Below are 12,284 nucleotides of genomic sequence, written 5' to 3' on the forward strand. Positions count from 1 at the left end.
CATTAAGTATCTACACAAGTATATCCGATAATGCCGAAAAGGGGACTCAAGAAATCTGTGTCAAAAAGACTATTAATGATACATGTGCATTTAAAAAGCCTTTTGTATTCTGCAATGGCCAGCATACTCTTGCTGAATGTAGTAAAATCAAAGAACTGCCATATAAAGAATTGACTTTCTAAAATCTAAACGTTTATGCTTTCGCTGTATCAAACAGGGGCACCTTGGTAAGAACTGTAAAGAAAGAATGAAATGTCACACATGTTCTTTTCAGCACCCAGACATCCTGCACATCAAAAAAAGACAGCGGTGCAACATCTAAAGCTACAGCTAGTGTGGCAACATCTACTGAAAAGGAAACAGAGACTGGAACTTGTAACTTTACTGGGGCAGGAGAAGAATGCGCACTGCAAGTAGTTCCTGTTGAGGTAAAATCTAACAATAGTGAAAGGTATGTAGAAACATACGCCTTTATACACCTCGGCGGTACAGTAACAATTTGCACTGAAAGGCTTCAGAGACAATTAAGTCTTCAAGGAAGAAGAACACAAGTTTAAGTCTTCAAGGAAGAAGAACACAAGTATTCCTCAAAACTATGAGTAATTATGACGATGATTCAAAAATGCTAACCCAATGTTCTGTCTTATCAGATTTACAAGTCTGTGGTCTCAATGATGTTGAATATATTGATTTGCCAAAAGTCTTCACACAGGTCTTCATTCCAGTGAACAGAGAAAATATTTCACTACAAGAAGATATCAATAAGTGGGCATATCTTAAAGAGGTACACCTAACTCATATTGACTCTGAAGTTGATCTTTTAATAGGAATCAACTACCCAGAAATCTTCGAGCAGTCACGATTCATACCTAGTCAAGGAGGTGGACCTCATGCTATGAAGACTGCACTTGGATGGGTGGTTGGTGGACCATACAAAAAGATACATGACCTTGCAAAACAAAGTGGTAAGATGCCCAAACATTGAATTGTGTGTCAATAACAGAGATTGAAGATATGTTGCTGCAACAGTATAACACAGATTTTCCAGAGCGCAGTTGTGAATAAAAAGAAGAAATGTCGCAGGAGGACATCAAGTTCATGCATATAGCCTCAGAATCTGCGACATTGGTAGGTGGCCACTATTGTTTAATTTTGCCTTTGAAGGATGAAACATTTAAAATGCTGAATAACTGCTGTATTGCTGAACAGCGTGCTATTGGACTCAAAAGAAAACTGAGCAAAAATTCAGGTTTCCACGAAGACTATAAAGCCTTCATGAAAGACATTATTTCCAAGGGTTACGCTGTCAAGGTACCCAAAGAACGCCTGAATTGGAATGAAGGCAGAGTGTGGTGCATTCCACATCATGGTGTGTATCATCCAAAGAAAAGAAAAATAAGATTTGAGTGGTCTTTGACTGCACAGCCACCTACCAGGGGACTTCACTTAATGAGCAATTATTAAAAGGCCCTGACCTAACTAACACACTCATTGGCATCCTTACAAGATTCAGAAAGGAGCCAGTAGCCTTAATGGCAGATATTAAGTCAATGTTCTACCAAGTTAAAGTACCAGATAAAGACATTGATCTTATGTTTTTTATGGTGGCCTGAAGGTAATCTAAGTAAGGACCTTGAAGAATTCAAAATGACAGTACATCTTTTTGGTGCTGCTACTTCACCCAGTTGTGCTTCTTATGCTTTGCGTAGAACAACCTAAAATGCCATCTGAACTCGTTTCAGAAAATGAACCATACCCAAGAAGACGCTGAAAACAAATTAAATACATGACTGATTTATTTTGGAAAAAAGATTGGCAAAAGAGTACTTGCCAATACTTCAAGAACGTCAAAAATAGCTTGCACCAAGAAGAAATTTTGAACCAGGGGATGTTTTAATTGTAGATAAAGCTACACCTCACAATTCCTGGGTAATGGGTCAAGGTATCAAGACAATGCCAGATGCCAAAGGTGCAGTCAGAAGAGTTTGAGTGGAAACCAAAACCAGCACACGGGACAGACCCGTGAACAAACTGTGCCTGCTTCAAGAAACAGCCAATGTTTGAAATATGAAATTTTTAAAGTGTTTGTTTGCAGTGTTATTGCTAGTGATTTTGAAAGCAATAGTTAATATAAAGTTAATTGGCTCATATTGAAGTATAGTAATTGTCTCCGCTCCTGCATAGCCAATTAGGGACCGGAAATGTAAGAGCCAATTTTAGAAAGTTAAAAGTTTTGAGTTACTCTCATATTAATGTTTGCTTACTTTGAATATAATTTCTTCCATAGTCATAGACAATGGTATAGTCTTTTCCCCCTATAAGTTAGTAAGAGATAGAACCTTCTTGCTATAACTGAGAAACAGTGTGATAATAGATCTATGTTTTTAGAACAAGTCCCAGTAAACAGGGACTTGAAAGACCCATTTTCAACTTAGAAATGGGATAAGCATACAGTTTTCTGACCGTTTTGAAATGGTTCAGAAATTATAAGTGATTAGTAACGATAAGATGTAAAAAAAGATTAAGCTTAGAATTGAATTTTTCTTCTTATAAATTTTTCCTTTTTTTTGCTATTTTAATTTTTGTTTTTTGTGTGAACTGCTTTACTTTGAAAGTTAACTAAACACTTAAAAAACGAAGATATTTTGTCTGTGGAATCATTTCTGCACGTCATGCCTTTCTTGAATCCCATTTTTTGAGTTAGAGCTGTTGAACTTTGGGAAAACGCAGCTACAGTGTTGATTTGGTCTCCAAATTCCCCATCTGTGGGATGTGCTGGAAAAATAAGTTTGATCAATGGAGGCCCCACCTTGCAACTTACAGGACTTAAAACAATCTGTGGCTAATGCCTTGGTGCCAGATACTATACAACATATTCAGTGGTCTAATGGAATTCATGCCTTGATGGGTCAGAGCTGTCTTGGCAGCACAAGGTGGTGTCTAGATATATTAGGCAGGTGGTTTTAATATTAAGGTTGATCGATTATACATTTTTATATTGGTTTCAATATTTTCCATTTTCATGATTTTTCATTCCCCTTTACCAAGTGTTGTAGTCATTTAAGCTGTTATTCACTAGTTACTGTTCTAATGAGCTTGACACTGAAGGAGCCACAGCTTTTCAGAAATCATTTTTGCTTGCCCTGGTGTCTACTCTGCTTGTCATTTGTTGTCATCATCAAAAAAATGTTATGCACTATGGCAAAAAATTCTAAATTTATTACACCTGTAAATGTAAATTTCACATTACTGTAACTTTCTGAATACAGAATAAGAAAAAAAATAGAACAGCTAATTAAACAATCTTACCTGTAGAAATGGTTGGGACAAAAACCTGTAACCATGGGAGTCCCACAGGAGTGAACTTGGGAACTACTTACCTAACACATCCAGGGGTGGAAAAAAAAAGACAAAAAGATGGACCGCCACAGAGGCTGCAGTTAGGCCAGTGATCCAACACTGTCTTTGATGGTGGTACAGTGATTAGTGCCGATAACTTACAACTCTTGGACTTGCCTAAATTACAAAAACACCCCACAACTCAAGGCACCTTTCTCAAAATCTTTCTAGAATTGCACAAATGAATACAATTACATGTAATGTTTCCACTGCAGAATTCATGTAGTGACACACATAAAACAACATACAAAAATTACCTTTATTTATATTCCCAGATTACATAAATACTTCACATTTGCAATTCAAAAACATGGAATAAATTAACATTTGGGGCTAGATCTCAAATAGTATGTACATCCAAATGGCAAAAATAAAACTTTCCAGCTATATCACTCCAAACAATGGGGTATGGAAAACTTAAAAAGTCAATCTGAAAACTAAATTTAAAATAGTTGAGCTTCAGGTGTTGAACACAAAGGGTTAAAGAACAGTTAAAAAGCAAATACAAAAGTGTGACAACCATTTTTTTTTTTAATCGGAGCAGCAGAAGCAGTCAGAGATGCAGGTGTCAGGTAGAAGACAGGCACTTAACTTAGTTCACATGTTTATTTCGAATAATTTCACCACCCTCAATCTCCACTTGCTCATATAGCCACTTGCGGTCACATCGGCATTCCACACCACATTTCCGGGATTTACACTGTGGACAGGGATAAAAGCAGCCAAGGCAGTCTTCATCTAAGCAGTCACAGAGATCAAGACCACTTGTAATCAGTAGTCCTGTGCTGTCATATACTTTGCTCTTCGAGTTAATTGTCTGTCTGTAGAAAAACATACATCAAACTCCTTTATCATCTTCAGACTAAAATACGATTGAATTCATTAAAATCATACATCTATCATGACAGAACACAGTTTGTAAAACCAATATGCAAAGAGGAAGTAAAGATGGCCTGTGATTTGCATCCTTTAAACCAAAGAACTGTTTTTTGTATTGTCCTGACAAAGCATCAAAAGATACAACTAAAAAAAACCATACCCCACACATTTTAAAAATTGGAACAATACAAGCATTTGGGGATTTTTGGTATCGGAAGTAATCTTCACAAAACAAAATCATATGTATTGACAGGATTGGAATTTAATGGCTATCAAGAGGGAAGTGGTACCTAGCACAACACGATGCACCAGGGAGGCAGAAGTGATCTGTTATTTGCTTCTGAACCATTTAGGTGCCGGTACAGAAGTTCGAAAGCTGGTATTGATAACCAATGTCAAAATTTTAGCACAGATTCAGCAACTTTAATAGCTTTTTCCATGCATACATATATACATCAAATACATCGGATACAACCATATTAAGTGAGGTCTAAATCATACAAATCCTAGGGATTAATGGTCAGGTGTCTAGATCAAGGTCAGAAATACCACAAAGAATCAAAGTTTAACTTATTTTGTCCATTCTTTCTGTTAAACAACCAATGATTTTTATTCAAAACTGCTTTTATTTTTTTTAGTTACATTGTTAATTAACATCTTCATGTACAGTAGTTAAGAGTAAACACAAAAGTTGAATGTTGGAGAGAACTTAATCAGCCTTTCCTCTTAATATAAAATTTTAAAATTTAAGGTTAACACTTGTTCTTTTTTTCAGGTGGGTTTAGCTTTACCTGTCTGCATTGCTAGAGGCTTTGGGCTGCTGCCTTCTCTTGTCTCGTCTACAGGATTCAGGAGCAAACTCAGTCTGGCGTCCAGGATTTGCAAACTGGAGAGACTTTAAGGCTTTTGCTGTTCGTCCCTTAAAGAAAGAGAGAGAGGAAAAATGTTTAAAAACAGAACAGTGCTATAAACCTAGTAACAACACACCATTACAAAAATCTGAGAAAATAAAACAAGCGAATATAAAAAGGCAATTAAGAAATATTTCTGTCAATACAGTCAACTATGAAAATGGTAGTAAAGCCTGTCAACAGTTTTTGTAAGCAGTCTCATTTTCCACTTTAGACTGTAATGGCCTGACAGCATTTTCAAACAGAAATGTGGTACATAACCAAAACATTTGTTGCTGATTTTTACCTTTCAAACCATTTCATAAATTAATCAATTTTAAAGTTTTTCCAAGCATAGGTAATACAAATGTATCCCATTTACTACTTCTTTTGTTACTTAGAAGGTCGACACAATCAAAACCCATTTATACTCGGGTCAATTATGCCCCTTCTCTTCTATGGCATCAGTACTGATTAACTTAGCATAATCAACTACAGAGATCAATGTAATTAATGCTCAAAGTTGTAAATTGAGCTACACATTTTCAGCACAGTAAGTAGCTCAACTCACTCAAGTAATTAAAAAAAAAATTAACCGTTATTAAAGAAAGGCTGCAGAATGAACTTAAAACAATATACAGTACACCTTGCAACAGAGGTCCAGCTTGCAATATACTGAACCTTGATGCTTTTAGGTAGAGTACTGGGGCTCCAAGAATTGTGCCAGTTTTGAAACTAGCAGATAGATCATGCTCACCTAAAGAATGATCTGGGTATTATTTATGCATAATTCAAAAAACTTACAATTTATCAACTTTAAAAGCACATATTCAAAAATGTACAGACTGGAATAATTCAGGTTTTAATTTTAAAAGGAATTCCAAACCAAACTAGCTTCACAGACTGACAGGTTTCCTCTCACATCAAACTTCGTAAAGCACATCAAGAAACCTCAAAGAACACCATAACTACAACTGGTTGTATTGCCTGTTTAGGGGACTAGGAGAGAATGCAGGTTTAAAAATTAATGGTACAGTGTGCACTTTAGGAAATCACCATTTGCCAACCATTATCATACATTGATATAACACTACTATGTATTGATTGTTTTCAGTTTTCATTTTTTGTAACAAAACCAAACACTTATGTACTGGGTATGATGGCAGGGTGGGGATGTAAGTGAACTACATGCACATATCATTTGTTTATTCAGTAACACACACACACACACACACACACACACACACACACACACACACACACACCCTCCAGTCAAATGGATATATTCTGTATCTTTTACCCCCCTATACATGTTTATAGTTAATTGCTTTATTATAGATCTAAGCAAGAATATAGTGTATTTTTATAATAAATACTTTTGAATTCCCACAAACTGGTTTTCAAATCATTTAGGGTTTAATTAAATTTACTGAAGTCTTTATATTGAGGTAGAATTCACATATGCTAAATAGAGCCTCTACACAGGCCTGGAATATGCAGTGTGAGTTTGTGCTCTTTCACAGTCCTCACCAGGGACTAGGTCTATAGAAAATCCTGTGGTAAATCAACAGCACTCCAATCTTCTAAAGTTTCAAAAGGACAAAAATTAACCAACACATATTTGGGTTGTAAGAGGAAAACAGAAATGCACCTACTATCTTGGATAGAAAATGTCATCCTTCACACAGATAGTAACTGGAATGGCATTTGAACACTGTCTAATGGACCAATGGGTTGCAGCAGGCCAACCACTGCACCACCCTTCCCCATTTGGGTTAATTATAAAAAATTATTCAATTAAAGAAATACTGTGTAAAATCAAATAAAGTCAGGTTCACAGGAAAGATGTATACAGATATAGATGATACTGCATAATGCATTCATTTGCAAAGCATTTTCACTTCCAGAGAACTTAAAATTATAAAGCCAATAAAACTTGACTCTGTTCTGACCAATATCTGTTGTGGCTACTGTGCCAGTTTTTTTTTTTGTTTTTTTTTTTAAACTAAAGAAATATTTGAATAAACCAATAATCTGCGCTGAGCAGACTCATGTCAATCATGGAGAATCCACTGCATCCACTGAACAGTATCATCCCCAGACAGAGGAGCAGCTTCAGCGAAAGACTGCGGTCACTGTCCTGCTCCACTGACAGACTGAGGAGATTGTTCCTCCTCCACACTATGCGACTCTTCAATTCCACCTGGGGGGGGTAAACATTAACACTATACAAGATTATTGTCTATTATACCTGCCTTGCACTCTCCAACTTGCATTTTTTTTTTTTTTTAAACTTTCACTGCGTTTTTATTGCTCTTTAATAAATATTGTTTTTATCAGTATGTGAATTTCCCTTTGGGGATTAATATAGTATATCTGTCTAATCTTGGGTATACATTTCAATTGTGCACGAGTGATGCACAATTAGTGAAAGGTGACGGAGTGGTATATTGAGTGAAAAACTATTAGTGAGCAGGATAAGTTACAGATAATGTGGAACAACTGAGAAGTGTCTAGTGAACAGTGATAAAGGACACAACATGGAGTAATACTAATGCTTGATCACAAGTTAAGGAAAAAAAAACAGATGTCCTAAAATGGGTATTTTACAATTTGCTGCTGCTTTTGGATAAATAGTTTGAAATAAAAAGGTATAAACAGCTAAAGCTTTGTTACTTCGCAAGTAGGGAAATTCCAATGTGATATGATTAAACAGTGGCTAACACTCAGACTAACAGTACAAATAAACTAGTCAGTTTTATAGAAAATCCAGTACTTACTTTTTTAGAAATATAAATGCAAATAATGATAATGGAGAAGCTTCCTGAAGATCCAGTAGAAAACAGTGTCAATATAATGTAACTGCAACAGACAAGTCTCGACTCACAGATTAATGAAGCATGAAGGCAGATTTAAAACTCAGACTAGAGATTAAGTTTACAGTAGAACACGAGTACTGTGTATTAGACTGGTACGCCCATTTAGATCTGTAGCAACCAAGACAAGCCACTGAGCAACTTCTATGGATTTTTCTACCCTCCCAATTTTCTTGTAGCTTCAGGAAGCAAAGTGGTTTTAGCTACTTAATAGCAGCCAAGGAGAAACTCTAAACATAAATTGGTTATCACAAAAATCAAATGTGAAAGAAAAAATTAAGTTACTCATATTAAAACAGTAGGTATGACTGGCATAGCACAGGTACCAAAACATTTTAAACACAAAAAACACCTAAAAGCGCAGTTGTTGCAAGACTGCAGACACTTTCATATGAAAGATTTCTTCCAGCCTGTTTAGAATTGTTACAGGGCATATTTCAATACAAGTACGGAAAAAGTAAACAAATCATCAAATTGTAACTTATGAAATAAATACCAATAAACCCCCCCAATAATCTTGGGCAAGGGGAGATTACAAAAGTTTCCCTTCACTGATAGAATAACTTGTTTCACGCAGCTCTTACCAACTTACCAAATAAGAATGCATCTCAAAGTACTTTACAAGGTTTTGTAATATGGCACACTGATGTCAACAAGAAAGTTACAAGAAAAGAAAAACATTACTCAAGTAAATAAAAAACAAATACATCTGATAAAACAGATATACTGTCCAAAAGTATCGGAACAGTAAGGCCAATTAATTTGTTTTTGCTGTGGACTGAAGACGTGTGCGAGATCAAAAGATCAGAGAGAGATCAAAGAGAAAACGGATTCAGCTTTCATTCCCTTATATTTACATCTAGATATGTTAAACACAGAACAAACCACCCAGTTTAAGTGAGCAAATATATTGTAACAATGTTTTCAACTAAATGAAATTTAAAAATGCTTAATATTTGGTTGCATAGCCCTTGCTCGTAATAACTGCACCAAGCCTACAATCCACAGACTCCACCAGATTGTTTGTTTCTTCCTTGGTTTATGCCTTTCCAGCCTTTTACTACAGCATCTTGTAGTTGTCCGTTTTGCAGGATTTCTTCCTTCAGTCTTCTCTTCAGCAGGTGAAATTCAAGTTCAAAAGGGTTAATGATCTGGTGATGGAGTTGGCCATCCAAAACCCTCCATGTTTTCCTCCTGAAGGAGTCCTTTGTTGAGGTGGCAGTGGGTTTTAGATCATTGTCTTACTGCATAATAAAGTTCCTGACAATTAGTTTGGATGTACTTCTCCATAAATTGGCAGACAATAGGTTTCTGAACTTCTGCTAATACCATCATGAGTTACATCATCAATAAAAATGATGGAGCCTGTTTTAGAAGCAGCCATGCAAACCCAGGCCATGCCACAACCTCGACCGTGCTTCACAGATGAGCTTGTATATTTAGGATCAGATCCCTTCTTTCTCCATAATTTGGCTTTTCTATCACTTTGGTAGAGGTTAATCTTTGTCTCATCAGTCCATAAAAGTTTTGCAAATTCCAATCTGGCTTTACAATTTTTAATGCTGATTATTGGTTTGCATTTTGAAGTATGGCTTCTATATTGTTTTTTCTCCAAGTCTCCTTTAAAAAGTGGACGAACAGTTTGATGCCTGTTGCTCAGTACACTCGGTACACTTTTTCAGGACATTCCAAATTGTGGTACTGGCTATGTCCAATGTTTCTTAAATACCTCTGAAGGATTTCCCCCCTTTTCTGAGCTTCAGAATGGCATGCTTTTCTCCCTTAGACATCTCTCTGGTCTTCATGTTGGTCTATGCTTCTTAACTACAAATGCAGTCTTCACAAGTGAAAGACAAAGCTTAAACTGGGTGCAGATATCCAGTGCACCTTAATGATTAAACAATCTTATATGAAATACCTGGGTCACAAGAAACACCTGTCACTTTGTCATGTTCTACTTATTCTCACCTTAAAAATTGGGTGGTTTAGTTGTTTAACATATCTAGATGTAAATATTCATATTAATCTTTTGTGAGTTTGTCCTTGCTGTTCCAATACTTTTGATGGGTACTGTTTAACTAGTAGAAGATTGGCACCCTTATACACAGTCATGGCCGAAATTATCGGCACCCCTGGAATTTTCCTTGAAAATGCACCATTTCTCCCAGAAAATTGTTGCAATTACACATGTTTATTTCCTTTATGTGCATTGGAACACCACAAAAAAAAACACAGAAAAAAAGCCAAATCTGACATCATTTCACACAAAACTCAAAAACTGGGCTGGACAAAATTATTGGCACCCTCTACTTAATATTTGGTTGCACGCCCTTTGGAAAAAATAACTGAAATCAAGCGCTTCCTATAACCATTAACAAGTTTGATACACTGCTCAACTGGAATTTCCGACCACTCTTCTTTTGCAAACTGCTCAAGGTTTCTCAGATTTGAAGGGTGCCTTCTCCCAACAGCAATTTTGAGATCTCTCCACAAGTGTTCAATCAGATTTAGATCCGGACTCATTGCTGGCCACTTCAGAACTCTCCAGCGCTTTGTCTTCAAACCATTTCTGAGTGCTTTTAGAGGTATGTTTGGGGTCATTGTCTTGCTGGAACTCCCGTGACCTCTGACGCAGACCCAGCTTTCTGACACTGGGCCCTACATTGCGCCCCAATATCTTTTGGTAGTCTTCAGATTTCATGATCATTGACACAGTCAAGGCAGTGCCAGAGGCAGCAAAACATCCCCAAAACATCTTAGAACCTCCACCATGTTTGACTGTAGGTACTGTGTTCTTTTCTTCGTAGGTCTCATTCCGTTTTCTGCAAATAGTAGAATGATGAGCTTTACCAAAAAGCTCTACCATGGTCTCATCTGTCCACAAGACGTTCGGCCAGAAGGATTTTGGCTTCCTCAAGTACATTTTGGCAAACTCCAGTCTGGCTTTTTTATGTTTCTGTGTCAGCAGTGGGGTCCTCCTGGCTCTCCTGCCATAGCGTTTCATTTCATTCAGATGTCGACGGATAGTTCGAGCTGACACTGTTGCACCCTGAGTCTGCAGAACAGCTTGAATGTGTTTTGAAGTTCATTGGGGTTGTTTATCCACCATTCGGACTATCCTTCATTGCAGTTTTTTTATCAATTTTTCTCTTCCGTCCACATCCAGGGAGATTAGCTACAGTGCCATGTGTTGTGACCTTCTTGATTATGTTGCACACAGTGGACAAAGGAACATGAAGATCTCTGGAGATGGACTTGTAGCCTTGAGATTGTTGATATTTTTCCCACAATTTTTGTTCTCAAGTCCTCAGACAATTCTCTGCTCTTCTTTCTGTTCTCCATGCTTAGTGTGGCACACTCAGACACACAACAGAAAGGTTGAGTCAACTTTTCTCCATTTTAACTGGCTTCAGGTGTGATTGCTATATTGCCAGCACCTGTTTCTTGCCACAAGCGAGTTCAAACGAGCATCATATGCTTGAAATAAAACGATTTACCCACAATTTTGAAAGGGTGCCAATAATTTTGTCCGGCCCATTTTTGGAGTTCTGTGTGACAGGATGTCAGATTTGGCTTTTTCTCTCTCTTTTTTTGTGTTGTTCCAATGCACATAAAGGAAATAAACATGTATATACAAAAACATTTGTAATTGCAATAATTTTCTGGGAGAAATGGTGCATTTTCTGGGAAAACTCCAGGGGTGCCGATAATTTCGGCCATGACTGCACAGTATCATGATGCAAGTCTCTAAAGATAAGTCTGGTGATAAGGTCGAATATATCTAAATTACCAGAGTATTCTCTTTTTTTCCATGAGGTAAATGTACACTTCTATACACTTGCCTGTTCACAGTTACTACCACAGGTAGAATTTTTATGTAATTAAGTAAAAGAGCATGAAATCAAGAAAGCATCTGAAAGTGACTTTCTACTTCTTCATAGTCGTATATATCGCTGGTTTACAATGACAACATATTTGTGTAAATTCTTAGAAAAAACCTAACCTTAAAGTGTTTCATTAACTCTGGCAACTGCAGAATTCACAAGCTGTATGAAATCACCAACCCAGGTGAAAAGGTTGCCACAGAAGGAGATAGGCAATGAAGTGAAGAGCACAGATGGGCTTCTTTTAAAATGGAAGTCTCAGAAAAAACGCATGTATACAGTATGTATATTTGTGTTTCCAAGAACAACATGGATGCACCACTTTACAAAAAGCTTTTGGTCTCAACATATGAATC

At 36.8% G+C, this 12,284-nt stretch overlaps 1 protein-coding gene across 2 annotated transcripts in view; it reads right to left on the reverse strand.

The window, feature by feature from the left end:
• Nucleotides 1-3,641: 3,641 nt before the first annotated feature.
• The window catches only part of arl14ep (ADP-ribosylation factor-like 14 effector protein), a 53,071-nt gene continuing 44,428 nt past the window's right edge, over nt 3,642-12,284 (reverse strand). For both annotated transcript variants that reach the window (XM_051923197.1, XM_028794236.2), the window contains exons 3-4: nt 5,070-5,197; nt 3,642-4,220 (exon numbers count right to left, since the gene is read on the reverse strand). In XM_051923197.1, coding sequence (XP_051779157.1) covers nt 3,992-4,220; nt 5,070-5,197 — 357 coding nt within the window. In that variant the 3' untranslated portion in view covers nt 3,642-3,991. The remainder of the gene's footprint in view (nt 4,221-5,069; nt 5,198-12,284) is intronic.

The sequence above is a fragment of the Erpetoichthys calabaricus genome, chromosome 2 (genome assembly GCF_900747795.2).
Source record: "Erpetoichthys calabaricus chromosome 2, fErpCal1.3, whole genome shotgun sequence".
Taxonomy (NCBI): Eukaryota; Metazoa; Chordata; class Cladistia; order Polypteriformes; family Polypteridae; genus Erpetoichthys; species Erpetoichthys calabaricus.